General features: G+C 41.3%; 1 protein-coding gene across 2 annotated transcripts in view; it reads left to right on the forward strand.

Moving 5' to 3' along the window:
- Positions 1-11,690: 11,690 nt before the first annotated feature.
- Positions 11,691-19,249, forward strand: part of SLK (STE20 like kinase) — a 53,632-nt gene continuing 46,073 nt past the window's right edge. Inside the window, exon 1 of one of the 2 annotated variants that reach the window (XM_079793681.1) lies at positions 11,691-12,473. In XM_079793681.1, coding sequence (XP_079649807.1) covers positions 12,324-12,473 — 150 coding nt within the window. In that variant the 5' untranslated portion in view covers positions 11,691-12,323. The remainder of the gene's footprint in view (positions 12,474-19,249) is intronic. The other variant, XM_079793682.1, reaches the window with a different exon arrangement.

The raw sequence follows: 19,249 nt of genomic DNA on the forward strand, positions 1-19,249 counted from the left end.
CAAGATGTGAAAACAACATAAGTATCTGTCAGTGAATGAATGGATAAAGATGTGATACATACACAAACACACACACAATGGAATATTATTCATCCATGAGAAAGAATGACATTCTGCCATTTGTCACAACATGGGTGGGCCTTGAGGGCATCATGCTAAATGAAATACTAAGTTAGACAAAGACAAATACTGTATGGTATTATTTATACAGTATTCTAAAAAAGCCAAACTCATAGAAACAGAGACTAAAATGGTGGTTACCAGGGTGGGGGTGGAGGTAGGGAAGGGGGATAAGGGAAGATATTGGTCAAAAAGTACAAACTTTCAGTTATAAGATGAATAAATTCTGGGGATCCAATGTATAACATAGTAGTTATAGTTAACTAGAGGCCCAGTGCATGATTGAATCATACACGTGTAGGGTCCCCTACACGCTTTCGCTTTTGATCGTGGTGGAGCTGGGTGCCTGTCCGCTGGTGCACCAGGCCTTTCAGAAGCCTCCGGCGTGGCAGAGGCTTCTGAAAGGCCTGGTGCCGGAGCAGACAGGCACCCAGCTCCCCCGCTTTTGATGGTCCGCGGCGGGACGTGAGCTTGCTGCCCCAGAGGCCCCTTCTGTTCTGCAGCACAGCCTTGGCGCAGACGCTGAGCTCGCGCTGCCTCTGGCGACGCGAGCTCAGCGTCCTGCCGGCCCAATCAGCTACCCCGGCCACCCTGAGTCCCGTCCCCTGTGCCTCCCTCTGGCCCAATCATGGGCATAGCGGAGTGATGGTAATTTACATATTACCATTTTATTAGGTAGGATAATATTGTATTATATACTTGAAAGTTGTTAAGAGAGTAGATTTTTTTTTTATCCTAACCCAAGAATATTTTTTGCTATTGATTTTTAGAGAGTGCAAGGAGAGGAAGAAGACAGAGAAAAACATCGATGTGAGAGAGACACATTGATTGGTTGCCTCCTGCATGCCCCCGATCAGGGCTGGGAGCAACCAAGGTACATACCCTTGACCAGAATTGAACCTGGGGCCCTTCAGTCCCCAGGCCAATGCTCCATCCACTGAGCCAAACTGGCTAGGGCAAGAAAGTAGATCTTAAAGGTTCTCACCACAAAATAGATATGGTAATTATGTGATGTGATGGAGTAGTTAGCTAACAGCTCTGTGGTGATCATCATTTTGCAATATGTAAGTGTATCAACATGTTGTACACCTCAAGCTTACCCAATGTTATATTTGTTAATTATATCTTTAAACAGCTGGGGTCGGGGAAGAAGGGGAAAGGAGATTTTGGGGAAGGCAGCTCTGAGACTGAGATAAAATGTCCCGAAAGTTTATCACTTGGAGAACACATTTGGGTCCAACACCTGTGGAAAGGAAGGAAAGGAGGTAGGATTGGGCAGGGAGAAGGTGGACTGTGAAATAGACTCAGCAAAGGTCTCCACTAAGCCTGTTGGGATCTCTGGAGTTGGGATGGCCTTTCAGAGTTGTCTTGCATCGGGGTAAGAGAGCCAGGCCTTGATGTACACTGGCACCAACAAGTCAATGGATGAGGAAGAAGATATGACCCGGGGAGAGGGGACTCTTTAGCGGGTCATTTCTGGAGAGGACTGTCTCCTATCACCCGAGGGAGTAAGTCCTTCAGTCTTGAAGGGGGTAGTGGGTGACACATTTAGCACCACTCCTGTAGCAAAGCCAGTTTTCTGTCATTCTGCCCAATGACACTTTAAGTTTGTCAATAAAACCCCAGTTAGCCCTTTCAATGACAACTGATACAGCTCAGAACAGCACTGGCTTTTGGCTCTTGCTCCTCAACTCTGGCTTCTTATGTTAAAACTAGGGGCCCGATGCACGAAATTTGTGCAAGGGGCTTGGTCCCCACCGCCATGGCGGCCACCTCTGCCTTGGCCTCGGCCTCCGTCCACCGTGGCGGCTGGGGGCCTCTGCTGCCTCTGCCTCAGCCCCCCCTCCCCCGAGCTTCATCCAGTCTAATTAGCATATTACGCTTTTATTATTATAAATATTGACCAACATCATTTGATTGCTCTCCCTCCTGAGTGCTTAACTCCTTGTGTTAAGCAAATTGTAAAAGATAAAATGTCTTCTGTATCAGAGACATCTCTGTTCCTTTATTTTTTACTTTCAATATTATTTTGCATTGGTTTCAGGTGTATAGCATAGTGGTTAGACAATCATATATTTTACAAAACGTTCCCCTCCCCCACCTCCCATATCTCCATTATGCACCTGGCACCAAACATAGTTATCGCAATAGTCACTTTTCTCCTTCTTTTTTTTTTTTAAATCCTGCTTCCACCTTCTCATTGTTTAAGACTCATTGAAGTAGTTCTAAATCTCTGGTTAATTTTCCACTTGCTCTTGGGAATTAAAGAAATACTGATTTTCCCCTCCTTCTGTGTAGCACACAAGTAAGAAATACTTTGACTATAAAAAAACCTTTATTCTTTAATAAAAATGGTGTTTATTGAAGCTGAAGAAGCACATCACCTAATAGTGCTTTTACATTAATAATTGAGCTAGCTTGCTTTTCCAGCTCAATAGGGTAATTTGAAAATAATTCAGTTGGCCTGGTTTACAGGAGCGCACCACATTGTAAACGAGTTTATCTGGAGAATCTGGATGCTATCAAAACATAATGGAATATAACCTCCCTTTGGAAAAGTAAATCATGCAGCTTGAGGAGAAGATGAAGGAAAGCCCTCTGGGAGAGAGCTGGTGCTTCCAAGTTTGTTGGTTTAGCTAGATTGGTTCTGGGGTTGGATGGCAGTAATACTTGGCTTCAAAGCAGCCTTGATCCTTCAGTAATTCCCTAATCCTTGTTGTTATGTGAACCAGCAAACATTTGAAAGGCAAAGCTGTAGAATAGAATTAGGATGGTCTCCTAAGTGAGACAGAAAGTCTCAATGGTGCAAAGGACTTGCAGTTCAACTTGAAACCTGTGTTTTGAGGATTTTCGTGAATATTGAATAGAAGCAAAATGTTCTACATATCTCAGGATAAAATTATTGGTGTTAACCACAAGTATAAAAACCACCAAAGCGCTTCCATATTATAGGAAGAGTCACAAAGATGGGGAGATCTCCCCCATTTAAAGGACATGTCTGAAATTCCATGGCATAGGACAGAACCTAAGGTAACAGAGAAGGTAGAAAAGAGAACGTCCCAGATGTTTAAATGACAACACTGAGGTCTAAGTCAGAGGCCAGTGCGATCACTGCTTTATAAATCATCTTTGTTAAAACAAGAAGGTGTCCTTTGGGTAGACAGACTCACAGCCTCTCAGCCTAGTTAATAAAATGTGCACTGAATTTCAGCCTCCCCTAGCCTTTCATGGGTGTGCTTTTGTGTGATGCACAAAAAACCAAAACAACTAGTCTTTCCACAAGCCAAAGAGAAATCTAGAAACCAGAATGCCCAACTTGATTGATTTGGGAGTGAGGTGATTAGAGTCAGCATAGTTTGAACACAAAGGTTCAAACAGAACATAACTTTTCCAGCAGTCAGGCATGGATCAGGGTAGATAAGACTTGGCAGCATGGTCATGGGATGGAAATCAGGAGGGCACTGTTGATTTCGGTAGGGTATATCCAGAGTGGGATAGAGAAGACTGACTGGAGAGCTCTATCTCCAGGGGTCAGGCTCTAGGAGAGGATCTGAATGAAGAATGATAACAAGGGGTACCTGGGAAACTGGTCAGTATGCCAGTCTGTTATAATTCTGTATTTTGATGCTGAAGTATTTTTATTATTTATTTTTATTGATTTCAGAAAGGAAGGGAGAGAGAGAAACATCAGTGATGAGAATCATTGATTGGCTGCTTCCTGCACGCCCCACACTGGAGATCGAGCTTGCAACCCGGGCATGTGCCCTGACCGGGAATTGAACCATGACCTCCTGGTTCATAGGTCGACGCTCAATCACTGAGCCAAGCTGGCCAGGTGATGCTGAAATTTTTTAAAAATATATATTTTTATTGATTTCAGAGAGGAAGGGAAAGGGAGAGAGAGAGAGAAACATCAATGATGAAAGAGAATCATTGGGGCCTCCTGCACGCCCCCTCCTGGGGATCAAGCCCGCAACCCAGGCATATGCCCTTGGCTGGAATTGAATTCAGAACCCTTCAGTACGCAGGCCAACGCTCTATCCACTGAGCCAAACCAGCTATGGCATATAGTACTCCTTTTTAAAGTAACATTTTGATTTACTTAATATATTGTTTCAATGATATATTGTTGCTTAACAAACGTCCCTAAAACGTAGTGCCTTAAATTAACAGCAGTTGCTTATTTACTTCGTCAATCTGCTGGGCAGGGCTTAGTGGGGAAGGCCTGGCTCTCCTCCACTTGCTGTCAGCTGGGGTCATTTGGCGAGAAGCTGGAAGATAACTTCAAGATGGTTTATTCACATGGCTGGCAAGTTGATGCTGGCTGTTAGGTGGGAGCTCTACCAGGACTGAGGGCCTGGGACCCATGTTCCTTTCCTCCCAGGCCTCTCTACATGGGCCTCATCATGGGTTGTTTGGACTTTCTCAGAGCATGGTGGCTAGTTTCCAAGACTGAGTGTCCAGGTGACAGGAAGTAGAAATTGCCAACTTCTTAAGGAATGGGTCTGGAAACGGGCAGTGTCACTTCTGCCGTATTACATTAGTTAAGCAGTCATAGCTCCAAGATTCATAGACACCCCTCTTGACAGGAGGCGTTTCAAAAACACGTAGTGGCTATATGTTAAAATTATACATACAGAAACACATACAAATCATAAGAGCAGAGTCTAGTGAATTTTTTTATAATAAACCCACCCATGTAGTCAGCATCCAGAGGCCTCGCCCTGTGACCTTTTCTAGTCACTACCCCCTCAAGGGTAACCAACATCCTGATCTCTGAAACTAAAGATTAGTACTGTACAGGGTTTCTCAACCTGAGCTGGATAATTCTTTGTTGGAGACAGGGATGGGGAGCTGTCGTAGGCATTGTAAGATGTTGAGCAGTGTTTCTGACCCCTACCTACCAGTGGCCAGGAGCACCCCTCTCACAGTTGTGACACCTAAAAAAGTCTGCAGAAATGGCCAAATACCCTGTGTGGGCATGTGTGTGAGGCACAAAATCACCTTGGGTAGGAAGATAATATCTTTTATTATTTGCCTTCATCCCACCTAACCATTAGAGAATTTAAGTTCCACCCAACCGGTGTGGCTCAGTGGTTGAGTATCAACCTATGAACCAGGAGGTCACAGTTTGATTCCTGGTCATGCCCCGGTTGCTGGCTTGATCCCCATTGGGGGGCGTGTAGGAAGAGCCAACCAATGATTCTCTCTCATCATTGATGTTTCTATTTCTCCCTCTGCCTTCCTCTCTGAAATCAATACAAATATACATATATTTTTTAAAAAATCTATTTCTGTTTTTTTAAATATATTTTATTGTTTTTTTTTTTTTTTCTTTTTCAGAGAGGAAGGGAGAGAGATAGTTAGAAACATCAATGAGAGAGAAACATTGATCACCTGCCTCCTGCACACCCCCTACTGGGGATGTGCCTGCAACCGAGGTACATGCCCTTGACTGGAATCTAACCTGGGACCCTTCAGTCCACAGGCCGACGCTCTATCCACTGAACCAAACTGGTTAGGGCTAAATCTATTACTTAAAAAGAAAAAAGAGAGAGAGAATACAAGTTCCAAGAGGCTGCAGGGTTTTGTTTGTTTTTTTGGCCCATTTTGATTCTGACTGATTCTCTAAGTCATCCCTACAGGAGTATATAGTAGGATACTCCCTCGCCTATAGTAGGAAATTGAGACCATCTGATGAATGAAGGAGTGGATGAAAGATGGCAATTCTAAGTAGTTATTTAAAGAGTCAATTCTGGAATACATTTTTTCTCCCCCAGTGGAACGCTCAATCACAAATAATTGGTACATTTTTGTTAGAAATGGCCATTTTATAAAGTTCAGATGAATAAAAATTTGAACATAGATGTGGCTCTAATCGGAATCTATATTGGTTAATTTCCTCCTGCAGCAGCATGAAACATGAGTCACAGAAATAGAAAATTTCGTGATTTCCCAGACAAATAGGCAGTGTCTCGTGACTGTAATAAGCCACAGATTTTGGTCTCTAGTTGTTGTGGCGGCTTTGTGAGACAAGAATGTGCAGCAATAAAGTTTTCATTAAAAACCTGCTGCTCTGAAAGATCAGAGGAGTTAAGGAGGAAGATTATGAAACGATAGTAAGAACTTGTTATTTCCTTAGGGGGGAAAACCTGAAAATGTCTTTTGGAAGATAGCCACTGACCTTACTCTGAAAACATCCCACCCAATCAAGGCATGTGGCAGGCTCTCTTATCTTACTAGGTACATTTCCGAAGGGTTATTCCAAAAATAGCTTTGGGTGGAAACAGGATTCTCAATGAGTTTTGACAGACAAGCCCTTCTTTCTGAAATTCCTAACTGCATTTATTTACTCCTCAGTCCCAATTTGTGTCAGAAAAATGGACACCATTACTAGTATATGCATAAGGCAGCTAAAGTTAGGGACACAATGAAAACAGAATTTTACAGTTACAAGGGCCCTTAAAGTTCATGTTGAAGAAGCTACCTACTACCAAAATCATACCTTAGCAGTTATTCCATTTTCTGGGTCTTTCTGAATTGTTTCAACTCCCGGAAGTCTCCACTGTTCAAAATGAAACTCATGTGTAAGCCTCATAGTGTCGAGTAGTGACTTGCCCACAGAGACAGTTAATGATGGGACAAATAATTTTGAGCCAGCGCTAAAAAAATGATCACATCCAACTTGTTTGCCTTATGAAACAAAGAAGAACTGCAGTACATAAAAGTATGGGCAACAGAATAGCATAAAGGCTTTTATTAATCACAAAGGATTGGCTGCCTGAAGGCTGCAGCTAATGTCTGAATGATATTGACCACTTAAGTCCTTAACATTCAAAAGATGTGGTATCTAAATTTTAAAACTGGAATGTGAGTGCCACTTGTAAAAGAAGTATGTCTGTAGAGTTTTTAATTCCCCCAGATTTGAATATGTTAAGCCTTGCCATTACACTGCCAAATGTTTATGATTCATTTCAGCAGAAGCAGCTAGGGATGAGGAGAGGGTGGGAGTGTGAGTGCAACAGTTCTGTATGACGCAGAAAGGGACATTAATGTAGAAGGGAGGATATTTTTAGATTCCCCTTTTGAAACAAAAGTAGCTTACCAGGTGATTTGTTTACTTTTAAAGTAGGAAAGAAAAAAAAAAAGACCAAAAATCCGTTTTGGAATTTTCTGAATGACACACAATCCTATTTCAGGAGAATGACTGTCATGATTGCAGGTTACTTTTTAAAAATACCCGAGAAAATATTTCTTTCTAAAAATGTAACTCCACAAGGATAGACAAATGTATTTATACCACAGTTCTTGTACACCAAAGGAATTTGCTACTTCCATGTAACCTACACAGTAGCATTTAAAGAACTTAGTAGTAAACTTGCTGCCTAAATTAGAAATAAGGAAGGGAAAGTAATTGATGTGAAATTTGCTTTCAATAGGTATAAAGTTCATTCACTTTCATTCATTATTCTACACAAATTTATGGAATAGGAAGATATTGGGCTACCTCCTGTGAGGTAGCTATTACAGACCATCTTAGTTCTTCAATGCTAGGGAGTTTGGTTTACCAAGATCTGGATTCCAGTTCAAATCTGCTATTGTTATCTCTGAGTAACTCTATCTCAGTTTTTCTTACTTTTATGGGGCTATTTTAGATCCTACCTCATTGGGTTGATATCAGGTTTAACTGAGATAATACATGTAAACCACTAAGCACAGTGCTGACATATAGTAAGCACTCAATACATATTCGATTTTTAATTAAAAAATTTAAATTGATTTTTAGAGAGAGAGAGAAGAGGGAGGAGAGAGGAAGGAGGAAGAAAAGGGAGGAGGGAGAGAGGAGAGGGAGAGGAGAGAGGGGAGAGGGAGAGGAGAGAGGGAAGAGGGGAGAGGGGAGAGGGGAGAGGGAGAGGGCAAATTGTGAAGATAGTTCTCCCCTCACCAAGCTATTAGTGAGAATGTCTTGAACTGTGTATTAAATGAATACTTTACATGGCCACTGGTTAAACTTCACTTTCAAACGTTTAAAAATTCAAGGAAGCCAAACTATGGTTTACAAATAACACAAACATCTAGCTATCAAGGTCATTACTGGGAAAATCTGAATCTGTCTAAATGATATCTCACTGGTATTATTAAATAATTTCTGTGGCTATAACTTCATGGAAAAAAATGTATAAACTCCTATTAACTCCCTCATCATTTCACCAAAGTATGTTATACTTGATCACCTCATTTAAACAATATTAACAATGCCATTTGATATTATTATTTGACATGATGAGGCAATTCATAAAATAAGATAAAGTAGCCAATATACATATGAAAAAGTGTTACATCATTAATAATCAGAGAATTGTAAATGAGAGGTTATTTGTTCTATCAGCTTGACAAAGATTAAAAAGATGAGATAATACCTTGGTGCTATTGAGGGTGTGGTGAGACTAGCACTCTCACATATTGCTAGTAGGAGTATAAATTAGTATAATCTTTCTACTGGACAATTTGGCAATACAGGAAAAAAAATTCTGAATATGATCTTTGACTCAGTAACTCCACTTCTTGTATTTTATCTTAAGGAAATACAATCAGACAAATACACAAAGATGCTTGTATATGCATGCTCACTGCAGTGTTGTTTATGATAAAAAAAATTGGAAACCACCTAAATGCCTACCAATAAAGAAATGTTTAAATAAAATGTGGTTGAGCTGTACTCTGGGGCTCCATGCACTTATTAAAAATGATTGGATAGATCTATTTGTACTGGTATGGAAAGATATCCATGATCCATATTTGACACCATTTTTTGGACACCATTTTTATATTTAAAAAATATATGCATAGCCCAGCTGGTCTGCCTCAGTGTTGTCCCATGGACCAAGAGGTCCCTGGTTAGATTTCGGGCCAGGGCAAAACCCAGTAGGGGGCATGCAAGAGGCAGCCATTCTATGTTTCTATCTCTCTCTCCTTCTCCCTTCCTCTCTATCTAAAAATCAATAAAATATATATATATTTTTTAAAAGTAAGATATATATGTAGAGAGAGAGATTTAACCAGATTCTTTTCTATGCATACATTTTTCAGAAGTATTTTTTAAAATGTAAACAGTTGTGTAATCATTACTACAATATAATTTTAGAACTTTTTTTTTGTTAACCCCCCAAAATTCCCTCTTGCTCATAGGCTTAACTTTCACAGTGGTTAGGTTGGGACTGAAGTTGGGTAGAGGGAAGGCAGAATGGGAGAATTACAGACAGGTTCCTAATTTACCATTTCTATATTATTTGAATTAATTTACAACAAGGATATACTATCTTTTAATTTGCGAAAACAGTAAAGGTTTTTCTATTTTGAAAATAGCAAAAAAAGGAAACAGATTTAAACCCTTTGACCCAAATTTGCTTCTGGTAATTTCCCTAAGGAAATAATCAAATATGTGGAAAAGGATTTGTAGAGATATTTATCAATGTTTTATCTAAAGTTGAGAAAAGTTCTATGTAATCTAAATATTTCATGTTTTAAGGAAACAGTTGCTAATGGTATGGGAATATGAAATGTGTAGGGTGCAAACCTTTATATTCAGTTCTAGTGGCCTGGTGCACGAAATTCATGCACGGGGTGGGGGTGTCCCTCAGCCCAGCCTGCACCCTCTCCAATCTGGGACCCACAGGGATCAGGCCTAAACTGGCAGTTGGACATCCCTCTTGCATTCCGGGACCGCTGGCTCCTAACTGCTCGCCTGCCTGCCTGCCTGATGCCCCTAACCACCTCTGCCTGCCAACCTGATCATCCCTAACTGCCCTCCCTGACAGCCTGATCACCCCTAACTGCCCTCCCCTGCCGGCCTGATCGCCCCTAACCACCTCTGCCTCAGCCCCTGCCACTGTGGCTTTGTCCAGAAGGGCACCCGGAAGATGTCCGGTCTAATTAGCATATTACCCTTTTATTAGTATAGATACTTTAATCCACGTAAATAAAAGTCAATCCACAGCCAAAAAGTCCTGTTTGGAAATTCAATACAATCTTACCAATGTTTATATCTGGATGGTAGAATTAAAGTATGTCTTTGCTTCTTATTTTATTCTTTGTGCATTTAAAAATTTCCACAATGAGTATGTATTACCTTTACATCTAGTGCCACCTGCATAAATAATAATAGTTAAAAATAGATTAGTTTTTATTGCCACAGGTGTATACATTTGTCAAAACATAAAATCGTATATTTTAAATATGTACAGTTTGTTGCATATCAATTCTACCTTAATGAAACTAAGAAAAAAAACAAGAGGGATCTTGAGAAACAAAATAATTTTAACCCTCTTTCTGGAAGAAGAGTTTTGGGGCTGGAGGGAAAAATGGTTGGGCCTTATATAGATAGCAATTTGGCCTCTGCTCCAGATAAACTCCATTCATTCAAGGGAACTGCCTTCTCATTGTATGTTAGGAATGTTGTCAGGTTCTTGGATACAATGATGAGTAACAAGCCACTGCCCTCAGCGCTCCTTTCTGGTGGAGAACAGGAAGGCCGGTCACTGGTAGATTCCAGCCAACGCCCACATGGCCCAAGCCTTCTTCCACTCACGCTGCCCAAGGGGCCAGAGGCAGATCTGGAAGCCAAGGTAGTAAGTGGTTCAGATCGAGTCAGGAAGGGTGGCACGGGAATACGGTTGTTGAAGTGGCCAGCAGAAGGTAGATTACCCTCAAGGAGTGTCATGGTCATCATTCGAGAAGTGGGCTTACACGCTTTATATATATCTATGTCTATCTACCTGCACACTTAAAAAAAATTTTTTTTTATTGATTTCAGAGAGAAGGGAGAGGAATAGAGAGAAACATCAAAGATGAGAATCATTGATCTGCTGCCACCTGCACACCCTCTATTGGGGATCCGAACCTGCAACCTGGGCATGTGCCCTGATGGGGAATTCAACCGTGACCTCTTGGTTCATAAGTCCACGCTCAACCACTGAAGCACACTGGTCGGACTTACCTGCACACCTGTAGCAACAGCAGGAACTAAAATTGAGCAGGCACCGCGCAAACGGCTGATATCCATTGCCTCATTTACTCCTCTCCGTAAGAAAGGAAAGGTTACTGCCCAAGGTCACAGAGCTGGTAATTTCTGGCTCTAAAGCTCCCAGCCATCACACATGCTCCTCTCACTGTACTATTGGACCCATTTGAAAGCGAAAAAAAATCCTTTCGGGGGCCCCCCTCGGTACAGCTCAGCTTTCAGTGTTTACAAAATTTCTCCAGATCCAGAATGGAGGCAACATCCGCTAGCAACATCAACAGGGTCGTGCCCGCGGGGCAACTCTACCAAAATCCTGGACTGATAGGATGTTAGGGCTTAGAAGGTAAATGGGGAACAATTCGTAAGGATCGAGGAACGCAAAAGTCCACGTCGCACCCCGGGCGGGACGCCTGCGAGCCCCTCAAAGGCCGCCAGCAAGTTGAGCTCAACGCGCGTGCGCGGGACCAGAGGGCACGCCCCCACGCGAGCGCGCGGGGAGCGGGGCGCGCGACCTGCGGAGCGCGCGGGCGCGCTGCGGCATTGGCGTCGGCGTCGGCGTCGGCGCGCGCTCCAGAACGAGGCTGTGTGGGCTGGGAAGGGAGCGAGGAGGCGGCGGCGGCGGCGGCGTCGGAGCCCGGGAGCCGAGGGGACGCGCGGGCCTCGCGCCGCGGGAGCGGACAGCTGCGGAGGGGACCCCGGGCTCGCGGCCCGAGGCGGGAGAGCTCGGCCTGGGGACTGCCGGCCCCCAGAGGTCGCCGGCCGCGTCCCTTGCCCGGAGTGGGGCGCCGCCCCTGGAGACTCGCCGTGACACGGGCCTAAGCCGCGGCGACCGCGGGCGTCTGGACCGCTCGGACCCCTCGGGCTGGGCCGGGTTGGGACCGAGTCCGGGCAGGTGCCGCCACCCCTAGGGCCGACAGGGGGCAAGGCACCCACCGCGCGGCCCGCGGGCCGGGCTCGGCCGAGGGACCGCCCGCGCAGCGCACCCCCCTCCCACCCGGTGGGTCGGAGTCCGAGTCGCGCCCCGCCTTCCCCGGGACGCCCAGCCGGAGCGGCGGGAGCCGGGAGAGCCCGCGCCCGCCGCCGCCCGCCCGCCGGGCTCGCGCGGGAGAAGAGGGAGGAGAAACTTTGCCTTTTATTGTTGTTTTTAGTCCTTTAAGTGCCAGGAACTCTGTTGGGAGGAAAAATGTCCTTCTTCAATTTCCGTAAGATCTTCAAGTTGGGGAGTGAGAAGAAGAAGAAGCAGTACGAACATGTGAAGAGGGACCTGAACCCTGAGGAGTTTTGGGAAATTATCGGAGAATTGGGCGACGGAGCCTTTGGGAAAGTGTACAAGGTAAGAGGGAGAAAACGGGAAGTTGGCGCTTGTAAGATAAAACAGCCACTGTCCGGGAGTGGCACGAGGATTTCTCCCCCCCACCCTTCACCCCCCTTGTCCCTTTCCTGTCTCTTGCCCATCTTTTGACTTCGGAAACGTACATCGGAACTTTATCCAGGCTGTCATCCAAGGAGCAATCAAGACAGTAGGGTTTAAGGTTGAACTTTAAAGAGTGATTGCTAAAGGGAGGTGAGGTTATTATACTGGCTACTCTGTCAAACTTTAAAGGAAGTGGGGAGAGCTCTTTAATTTAAAGCAGGGATCAGGTGGTGGCCTTCAAGTACTTTAAAACCACACTTACTATAGAAACCCATTATACTTTTCAGTGGCTTTATGTTTGTCTACTAGCTGTTTGGAATCATGTGTATGATTGTACTAAACCAGTTTCTTTTTTAGAGTCAGGGCATATACTTGGTTGTGTCTCTAGGTCATACGTAACCTATGTCTTGGGATGAGAGCACAGTGATTGCTACTTGCCCACTGTTCTTGAATTGGTTGCTTCACAACGTACTATAAAATGGAGTGGAATTTCTGATCGAAAATTTCCAGAAGAAAAACCTGCACTTAGTACTAGTTTCAGAGGAAGCATGGACTAGAAGTCAATACCAGTGCTTAAGAAATTAAAAACAACACACACTTTATTTATTTACCCATTTATTTATATTTCAGTAGAAAGAGTCTTGAGGTTTCAACCTGAAGGCATTAGTGTTAGCTGTTTATTACCCCATAAGGGCATATGAATGATGTCATTAGAATATTTTCATCCTGAAGGGTGAGGTTTTTATGAGACACAGGTTTGGGGGAAAGATCCTCGTGAAAACAAAGAACTGATGTTTATACAGGTCTAAAGCACTTTCACATAATTCGGCCCCATGAAAGTCCTGTGAGGTAGAGAGGTGGGTGGAATCTACATTTCACAGATGAGGACACCGAGAGTCAGAAATTGTTCAAAGTCACACGAGTCAGATTTAGTCACACAGTTTAGATTTGAACTCAGGTCTTCTGACCCCATATTTACTGTTGTTTTTGCTTGAATGTCCATTGGTAAAAATGATAGAATTTCCCCCCTCCTCTCTAAGCACCAGCACTTCTGCCTTTGCTCTGCCTCAGGTGCATCTCACAGCCCCTTGCCTTGCTCGTTCTTTACTCAGGTGAAATATACACTCTGTGTGCTTTCAGAACACAGTCTTCACATGGCTGCTATGGCACTGTTACATGTTATAGTTAACATGTTTATGTTTTTATGATAAAACCAGAGGCCAAATGTAAATGATGATAAACATTTGGGTTCATCAATTGCCTTAGCACACAGTGTATCTCTCTGTATTTGTTGAAATGAAAGAATGTATGTTACCTACATGTGAGTGCTATTGAAGTTATTGTATGCAGTGAAAGTTGGCAAAATAAACCTCAGTGCTTGTGTAGAGGATAGAGAATGAGTGCCAAAGAGAGTTTACAGTTTAGACGTATGGTCGGAAGGAAGGGCTTTCAGTGCAGTGGGAAGATCACTCCTGGGAATTGTGCTCCAGTGTTGGCTGTCACAAACCAGCTCTGGGGTCTTGGGCAGAACACTTCTCTGGACCTCCATTTTCTTAGCTGGAGAATCATAGATTTCCCCAAACGTTTGTTTTGATTTCTTCACCTCGTAGAATTCTGAGTATGCAGTTATCTGGGAAAGGCAAAAATAAGTTACTCAAGACACCTGGAATCCGGTGGTTAGAAGGTGGTAGGTGATTATAGGCAGTTTTCATGGTATAAGTGCTTTATTGAATAGAACATTGTAGTATTAAAACACTGGCCCTGGAGTTGTACTATATCTTGCCTCCCTCAATAGCAGCCTGTGAGTTGGACAAATTACTTATTTGTTCCATGTCTCACTTTTCCTGATCAGTAAGACTTGCTTTTAAATGTGTGAAAATTAAAGGAGATAGTTAATATAAGGCACATAAAAAGGGCTCAGTAAGTGGTAGAAATTACTGTTATTATATTTAGAATTCAGAAGCAAACTATAGGATGGGACAGGAAAAGGGACCTATGAAAATAGTGAACCATTTTCTTATTTTCCCATGGCACAGATGATTGTATGGACATGATAATGCTCTGGGATTTAATTATTTAATGACTCTTTCTGCAAAGTGTTACATATCTTTCTATAGTGAGATATCAATTGAAAAATTTCTGAAAAATAAGACACTCCATATAATTGAAACACTGTAAAATTGTGTCAAGGATAATTTTTCTGGGCTTCATGACTTTCAGTGTGATATTTGAAGATCTTAAATCCTTTGTATCTTTTCATTTTACTGGTCTATGCTTCCAAGACTCTGAGATATTTTTCTTTTAAATTCTTTATTTTTGAAAGTATTATATATGTCCCCTTCTTCCCCCATTGTCCTCTCTCAGCCTGATACTTCTTTAGAAGAAAGTTTAAACTTATCTGACCTGTTTTTTCTCTTTTTCCTGAAAGTTTCTGTTTTCCAAGATATGCTAGAAATTTTAAATTTATAAACTTCCTTCTGTGTGGGGGAAAAAGCTACTAAACTTCAGTATTGTATGAAGTAGAAAACTATTTCTAAAATTGATTGTAACCATCATTTACTTATGGAAATTAGTAACTTATAAAGATTAAATTATAAAAGGCAATCATTTTAAGTACTTAGTTTATTTGAAACACTTTTCCATCATATACTTGTATTCTTTCCATTCAGTTCAGCACTACAGAAATCTGTCTTCCCTATTTTAAATCTATTTTCTCTTTTTTAAGTCTCTGACTTATCTTTATTTTTAATTTTCTCTTTAATGTTGTATTATTTGACATATAAAGGAAAACATATATCTCTCAAACTTTTTACTTTATTTATTCATTTTTTATTTTTTAATCCTTACCCGAGGATATTTTTCCATTGATTTTTCAGAGAGAGTGGGAGAGGGAAAGACCGAGAAATATCTATGTGAGAGAAAACACATCAATTGGTTGCCTCCTGCATGAGCCCTGAGCAGGGCCCTGGCTGGGGAGGAGTCTGCAACCGAGTTATGTGCCCTTGACCGGAATTGGACCCAGACCCTTTGGTCCACAGGCCCACGCTCTATCCACTGAGCAAAACCGGCTAAGGCTTATTTTTTATTATTTATTTATTTTCAAAGTTTAAATTCTTTATTGTTTAAAAGTATTACATATGTCTCCTTTTCCCCCCATTGACCTCTCCCCGGCTGTTCCCACACCCTATCACATGCCCTCACTCCCCTACTGTCTGTGTCCTTGGGTTATGCTTATATGCATGCATACAAGTCCTTTGGTTGACCTCTTATCCCCCTCCCAATTCCCCTACCCTCTGAGGTTGGACGGTCTGTTCAATGCTTCTGTGTCTTTGGATCTATTTTTGTTCATCAGTTTATGTTCGTTATATTCCACAAATGAGTGAGATCATGTGATATTTATCTTTCACCAACTGGCTTATTTTGCTTAGCAAAATGCTCTACACATCCATCCAAGGTGTTGCAAATGGTAAGAGTTCCTTTTTTTACAGCAGCGTAGTATTCCATTGTGTAGATGTACCACAGTTTTTTAATCCACTCATCTGCTGATGGGCACTTAGGCTGTTTCCAAACTTAGCTATTGTAAATTGTGTTTCTATGAACTTAGGGGTGCATATATCTTTCTGATAGGTGTTTCTGATTTCTTGGGATATATTCCTAGAAGTGGGATTACTGGGTCAAATGGGAGTTCCATTTTTAATTTTTTGAAGAAACTCCATACTGTTTTCCACAGTGGCTGCACCAGTCTGCATTCCTACCAGCAGTGCACGAGTTCCTTTTTCTCCACATCCTCGCCAGCACTTGTCGTTTGTTGATTTGTTGATGATAGCCATTCTGACAGGTGTAAGATGGTACCTCATTGTCATTTTGATTTGCATCTCTTGGACCATTAGTGACTTTGTGCATGTTTTCATATGTCTCTTGGCCTTCTGTATGTCCTCTTTCAAAATGTGTCTATTTAGGTCCTTTGCCCATTTTTTGATTGATTGCTTATCTTCCTTTTAAGTTGTATGAATTCCCTATAAATGTTGGAGATTAAACCCTAATTGGATATAACATTGGCAAATATGTTCTCCCATGCAGTGGGCTCTTGTTGTTTTGTTGATTTTTTTTTTTTGCTGTGCAGAATCTTTTTATTTTGATGTAGTCCCATTTGTTTATTTTCTCCTTAGTTACCACTGTCTAGGGCTTTTTTTTTTTTAATGTTTGGATTTCTGTTGTTATTAATGTGAAAAAAAGGAGTAACATAAAATTATGTATTGAATTGAAACTGACCTCCTGACTGTATACTGGATGAAAGTGATTATTTTTATGGCACTGATGGGTGTACACCTTTAAAAATAAAAATTTAAAAAATTGGGTGTACAATTACCTAGAGCTGTAATTGTATTGAAAAGTATAAAAACACATGTACATTTAGTAAATAATAATAATAATAATAATATGATAATATTAATCATCAGAGTCAAGGAATTCTGCCAGCACCCCAGAATTCCTCCCACCTTTTTTCTGAGTTAACCTCTCCCCCTAAAGGAAAGCACTATCCTGTTTTTTAAGTTTTTCATTTCTTTGCTTTTTTTATAGTTTACTATCTAGGTATGTAACCCTAAATATTATAAATTAGCTTTTTAAAGAATATATATTTTTATTGATTTCAGAGTGGAAGGGAGAGAGGGAGAGAAATAGAAACATCAATGATGAGAGAAAATCATTGATTGGCTGCCTCCTATACGCCCCCTACTGGGGATGAAGCCTGACTGGGAATTGAACCTTGACCTCCTGGTTCATAGGTGGACACTCAACCATTGAGCCATGCCAGCTGGGCTATAATTTAGTTTTGAATACACTTGAACTTTATATGAATGGAATCATGTTGAGTGTCTTGCCTCTTTCAAAATCAGCATTATGTTTGTGAGGTTCACCTTTGTTATCACCTAGAGCTGTAATTACTTCATTATTGCATAGAATTCCATTATATGGTTACTCTTAATGGTAAAGAATGGGTGTATCAATTGTTTCCAGTTTTTGGCTTTTATACACAATACTGATGCATATATGCATGAGTTTCACTAAGACTTAACTCAGGAGTAGTATTGCTGGGTTATAGGGTAGTGTATCTTTAATTTTACTAGATGATGCCAAAGTGTACCAAGTTACACTCTTACCAGCAGCCTATGAGAATTTCCTTGCTCTGCATCCTTGACAACAATTTTGATATTGTCAAAATTTTTCAGTTTTGACAATCTAATGTTGTTATATATATATTTTTTGTGGTTTTAATTCATCTTTCTCTACTAATTACTAATAAATAATTCTTTTCACAGCTTTATTGGTAGATTGAATTTCTTCTTTTGGGTTCAGTTCTCTTGATTATTTGTGTATTGTTTATTTTAACCATTTTGTAAATCACTTTTCTACCTTGCTTGCTGCTCACTTGTAGTTTTAACAATTATGGAGCACTGGAGGAAGGCTGTAAGGAGATGAATGAAGAAAGGACTTTCACCTTTTTCTTTTTCTGTGGGCTTCCTGTTTGCTTTCCTGTTACTATAACCATCATCCTAGTGGAAATTCCTCATCCAGCGACAGGAGTTAAATCCAGTTTGTAGTTTTTGCAACACTCAGAGCTAGCCTCATCATAACCTTTCATAACACCAGCTCCAGTTGGCTGGCCCCCTCTTCCTCAAAAATTCCATAAGACCCCTCTTCCAAGTTCAGAGAGGCCAGCAGCAGCTGAGCAGCACTCTCTCCCCAGGGATCTGAGTTTCAGCTCTGCAGAACCTTTCCTCCAAGCTTCTGAGTTTTAATAATTCCAATCCCTTGACTCTGCTGGTCCTAGGGTAGTAGTCTTTTCCTGCAGTTGTTACTTCCACCTCCCAGACTTAATCTTCGGTTTATTTTTTAATTACCTAGTTAACAACAGAATCAATAATTATTTATATAAAATTCTCTTTTAAAATGGTCAATATGATTTCTTTCTCCTGACTGGACCCTGATTGGTTAAATAAGCTAATAAATAAGCCACAGTTGAAACAAGAGTAATGTAAGATGATGTAATTTTTACACTACTTCATTTAGATTTAGAACATGAAAACAGTACAGGAAACTTAATAATCGTTATGTTTCCCTGTAGCCACTAGTTGTTTATGTAAAGTGGCCAAGCTCTATTCATGATTTATAAAAATTAAAGCGGTGAGTTTTATGTGATTATGACTGATCTCTGAAAACATTTTATCAATGTCAGGTACTATCTTGGTGTGTGTTATTCCATTCTTGTTTTTATTAACATTTGTTTAGTTATTTCATTAAGTCTTTATGTGAAAATGAGATTGTTTCTTTTTAAACATTTTTTAAGTAGTCCGTTTTTCTATTATTATTATTATTATTTTAAATCCTTGCCTGAGGATATTTTTTCCATTGATTTTTTTAGAGAGAGTGGAAGAGAGAGGGAAAGACAGTGAGAAATATTGATGTGAGAGAAACACAGATTGGTTGCCTCCTGCACGAGCCCAGACGGGGAGGAGCCTGCAACCAAGGTACGCACCCCTGACTGGAATCGAACCCGAGACCCTTCGGTCCACAGGCCGTCGCTCTATCTGCTGAGCCAAACCGGCTAGGGCGAGATTGTTTCTTTTTAACACTTATATCCATTATATTTGTTTAAAATGTAGTATTACATGCTTATAAATGTTTATTTCAGT

Source organism: Cnephaeus nilssonii (genome assembly GCF_951640355.1).
Source record: "Cnephaeus nilssonii genome assembly, chromosome: 16".
NCBI classification, from domain to species: Eukaryota; Metazoa; Chordata; class Mammalia; order Chiroptera; family Vespertilionidae; genus Cnephaeus; species Cnephaeus nilssonii.